This window comes from Pipistrellus kuhlii, unplaced genomic scaffold (genome assembly GCF_014108245.1).
Source record: "Pipistrellus kuhlii isolate mPipKuh1 unplaced genomic scaffold, mPipKuh1.p scaffold_m20_p_4, whole genome shotgun sequence".
Lineage (NCBI taxonomy): Eukaryota > Metazoa > Chordata > Mammalia > Chiroptera > Vespertilionidae > Pipistrellus > Pipistrellus kuhlii.
The window spans coordinates 42,145,794-42,149,656 of record NW_023425540.1 but is presented as its reverse complement, the minus strand read 5'-3'; the positions used below and the strand labels follow the sequence as shown (position 1 = coordinate 42,149,656).

The 3,863-nt window shown below is 43.9% G+C and overlaps 1 protein-coding gene and 2 non-coding genes across 3 annotated transcripts; all 3 read right to left on the bottom strand.

Moving 5' to 3' along the window:
• Positions 1–254: 254 nt before the first annotated feature.
• Positions 255–2,856, bottom strand: LOC118703449 (cytochrome c oxidase subunit 7C, mitochondrial). Its single transcript, XM_036410394.2, has 3 exons — positions 2,666–2,856; positions 1,495–1,633; positions 255–401 (listed from the first exon to the last, which is right to left on the bottom strand). Exons 1-2 carry the CDS (start codon positions 2,738–2,740, stop codon positions 1,517–1,519), a joined length of 192 nt encoding a protein of 63 aa, XP_036266287.1. The 5' UTR covers positions 2,741–2,856; the 3' UTR covers positions 255–401; positions 1,495–1,516.
• LOC118703999 lies at positions 511–573 on the bottom strand. Its single transcript, XR_004983238.1, has one exon. It is a non-coding gene; the product is annotated as a small nucleolar RNA Z39 (small nucleolar RNA).
• LOC118703998 lies at positions 1,963–2,025 on the bottom strand. Its single transcript, XR_004983237.1, has one exon. It is a non-coding gene; the product is annotated as a small nucleolar RNA Z39 (small nucleolar RNA).
• Positions 2,857–3,863: the final 1,007 nt, after the last annotated feature.

Sequence of the window (3,863 nt, the reverse complement as noted above, 5' to 3'; positions counted from 1 at the left end):
CAATGAGGGAGAAAAAACTAACGCAATCCTTCAAAGTAAAGGAAAAGACTGAAAAATTTTTTTTCTCTCCCTTTAAATAAAAAAGAAATTAGTTTAGAATTTAAAGTCAAATTTGTATGTATAACATAAATTGGCAATTAGACCTAGCAATCAAAATTTAAATATCAGACTTTAAGACCAATAAGCTAAATCACATATATTTTGGTCAAGTATCTAATATTGGGATAATACCCAAATGAAAAGGTACACATATGTTCAATTTATCACATTTTGTATTTCAGAGAAGAGGCATTAAGGATTCATGCCATAAGTTTATTTACAATCACATCTAGTATGTTGAGCTCAACATTTTGATCCATTTTTCAAGGAGACTGCATCTCTTAAAATGTTCCTCTTCATATCTGTGAATAAAAACAAACAAAAAAACTAAGTGAAAAATCCCATTTACTTAACAGAAATCGTGTAATTTCATCAGTGTATTGTCTGTCCGTCAGCTTATGACTGGTATGGTACATCAGAAAGCGTTTACAGTGTCATGACTTCATTCATACTGATTTGCTTCATCATATGCACCAAAATTGTTCCATATCAATGGCTTGGACAAATAATTTCCCCTCTAAACTATGACAAATAGCCAAACTGGTTTAGCTCAGTGGATAGAGCGTCGGTCTGTGGACTGAAAGGTCCCAGGTTCGATTCCAGTGAAGGGCATGTACCTTTGTTGCTGGCACATCCCCAGTGGAAGGTGTGCAAGAGGCAGCTGATCAATGATTCTCTCATTGATGTTTCTAACTCTATTCCTCTCTCTTCCTCTCTGTAAAAAATCAATAAAATATATTTAAAAAAAATAAAAATAAACTATGACAAATAAAGTCTTTATTTTCCAAAGTATATTTTGGAATTTATTCCAATTATTCTACAGAGCTTCCTATAGTGTCATTTTTGAGCAAAATTCTGGTTAAAATAAGCCAAATAAATCTTTTTTTTTCCCCCCTCAGGCAGGAATCTGCTAACCTCCCAGAACACAAGACTCCTCTGGGCATATATTAAAATATATTGCCATCAAGATGGATTAATAATCAGTTTACTAGAACTTTCCTGGTTAGAAAGTGTTGCCTCTGGCTAAAAATCCTGATCCACCATCACTAGCTATGAAATATTGGGCATCTTAACTCTTTTAATCTCTCCAATCAGGTTAATATCAATCGTCTACTTCAAGGTCTGCTAGGGAGCCACCTGAGGTTATTAATAAAAAGCATACCCAATGAACAGAAGTACTAATAAACCTTTGTTTTCAGATAAAGAAACACTTGTTTCTAGGTTTATCCATTGTCTCCACTCATGCCACATACACACTTAACTTCAGGAGTCAACCCTACACACAAAAACATATTTGTAATATATGAATACTTTTTTTGGAGGGAGAGGTGGAGAACAACAGGAAGAAATAAAAGGGAAAGTGTTGCTTTGGAAGGTTAGAAATCCATTAATTACCTGTATCATGGATTAAGCATCCTTATTTTTTAAGCAGCTGGTGTCTCACTATAAAAAAAGGTGCAGCAAATCCTGATCCAAAGTACAAAGTCATCATAGCCAGTAATCGCCACTTGTTTTCCACCGAAAATGGCAAATTCTGTTGGGAAAAGAAAACATGCAACATGAAGAGCTTTAAATCATCTGATTTTATAGATCAACAGTAAGCACACAGACAGACTTTTCTTCTATTTTCCCTAATCTATCATTGCACCCTTTTAAAACATCACCTTTCCAACCCTATGACCTCCATCATACACAGCACTAGAAAGTAAAAAAAATAAAATAAAATATGCTTTGTTGAGCAGTGGTCTTAAGAACTCAAGTGTAAACTAGTGAACTCTCTCTTTTATTTTTAGAAAATAAAAAAATACTCTCCAAAAGCAGTTTTAGGAACAGTGTGTTGTCTGTCCATTGGCTAATGCCTGGTACATCAGAAAGCGTTTACAGTATCATGACTTCATTCATACTGATTTGCTTCATCACATGCACCAAAAATCGTTCCACATTAATGGCTTGGACACATAATTCCTCCTGGTTTACTACTTGTTAAAAGCTAGGCATTTATTAAGGCAGGCACTCGTTACGTTACCGTAACTGTACTACGAAGTTTGACTTTTCCATAACCAAGCGGCACCCCCTCGCACCGTGTCTCGGGCCTGAGCCCCGCGGGGCCCTGGGAGGCGGTGACCGCTAACCACCCGGGTCAGGCCAGTCACACTCGAGGCTGACCCGACCCCAACCAGCTCGTTAGAGAAGATCTGACCCACGACGACAGGCCCTCACGCCGTCTGCATTAACTCCCACGGACCTCACTCCGGGTCCGGTGACCTCTAGCTCGGCCTTAGGACAGACACGTCGCCGGCCACAAGGTCTCCACGCCCCGCCCGGGTGCTGGAGGGGGAGGGGGGCCGCCAGCTCTACCTGCGCCTTCCTTTTCTGGACGAAGGAAGCCGGGGCCCCGAGCTTCCCCCTGGCCCACGGGGGGACTGGGATGTGAGTCGGTGTCCCAGGCTAAATTCCGGGCTTACCGACCCCCTCTCCACGGCCCACAGGCGGCCCCGAGGTCCGCGAGCGGCGGGCCCGCGTCCGCTCTCCCCACCCCCGGCGCGCCCGGCCCCTCCGCACTGACCTTCCCCGGGCCCTCCTCGTAGTGGCTCCTGCGGACCACCGAGGTGGTGAACCTCCGGATGCTCTGGCCCAACATTTCCCTGCTGGAGGCCCGGCGAAGGCGCAGCAACCCAAGCAGGAGAAATGGCGGTTTCACACCGGCCGTTTCTCCACGACCTTGCCCGCTTCCTTCAAGGACCGAAAGGGGAGATGGGAAATGGGGCGGGGCTCTCCGAAATCGCGTGGAGTGGCGGGCGCCGGGTTTTGTGGGAATTGTAGTTCTAGCCATTGGACTCCGTGTAGAACCCGAAGGATGATGGGGAATGTAGTCCTGTGCCCAGTGTCAAGAAAGACCGGAACCCACATTGCCAACTATGAGTAGAGATTGATTGGTTCAGACCGGAGTTCTTGACAAGTTTCTTGGCGTCTTATTTCCAGAAAGTTAATTTTAAAATTATTTTTTATTATTTTTAATCCTCATCTGAGGATATTTTTTCCCAGTGATTTTTAGAGAGTGGGAAGGAGGGGTGAGGGGGTGACAGAACATCTCCTTAAGAGATACACATTGGTTAGTTGCCTCCTGAATGTGCCCCAATCAGAGCCAGAGACTGACCTGCAACCGAGGTATGAATGTACCTGCCCGTGACCAGGAATGGAACTCGTGACCCTACACTCTAAACCCTGAGCCAAAACGGTCAGGGCTCCAGAAATATTTTTACTAAATTAATTTAAGCAGTTTCACCACATGCACTCCAGATTATGAAACAGGAAAACAAACGTCTCCCTTCCCTTGTGTTATGACTGTATAGTACTAGGTGCTTGTACTTTGCTGTCCTCTACCAGAATTTGAGAGAGATGTGTGTGTTAAGATCTTCTCTAAGAAAACAAAGCATAAACACAAGTGACCGGTACAAAGGCTGTTGGAGAGAAAACTGAGTGGAGTGTTAGGGAAAGGATTCCTGAAGATATAGGGAACTGGGTAAGACAGAAGTACGATGGAGGGCAGAGAAAGCTCAAGGCCAGTGTGAGTATGGCATGCTTCAAGTGTGGAAGTGAAAAGCAGCCTCTGATATCCAGAGCTAATCTGGACAAGGGATGAGTGTTCTCCTGCTGAGTGAATCATGGTAATATGGCTCTGGCAGCAGACAGTAGTGGAGGTGCTGCCGGCCCCAATGGGCCCTGATGAGAGCAGGACCATGTCCGGATGGTGGAGCAAGTGA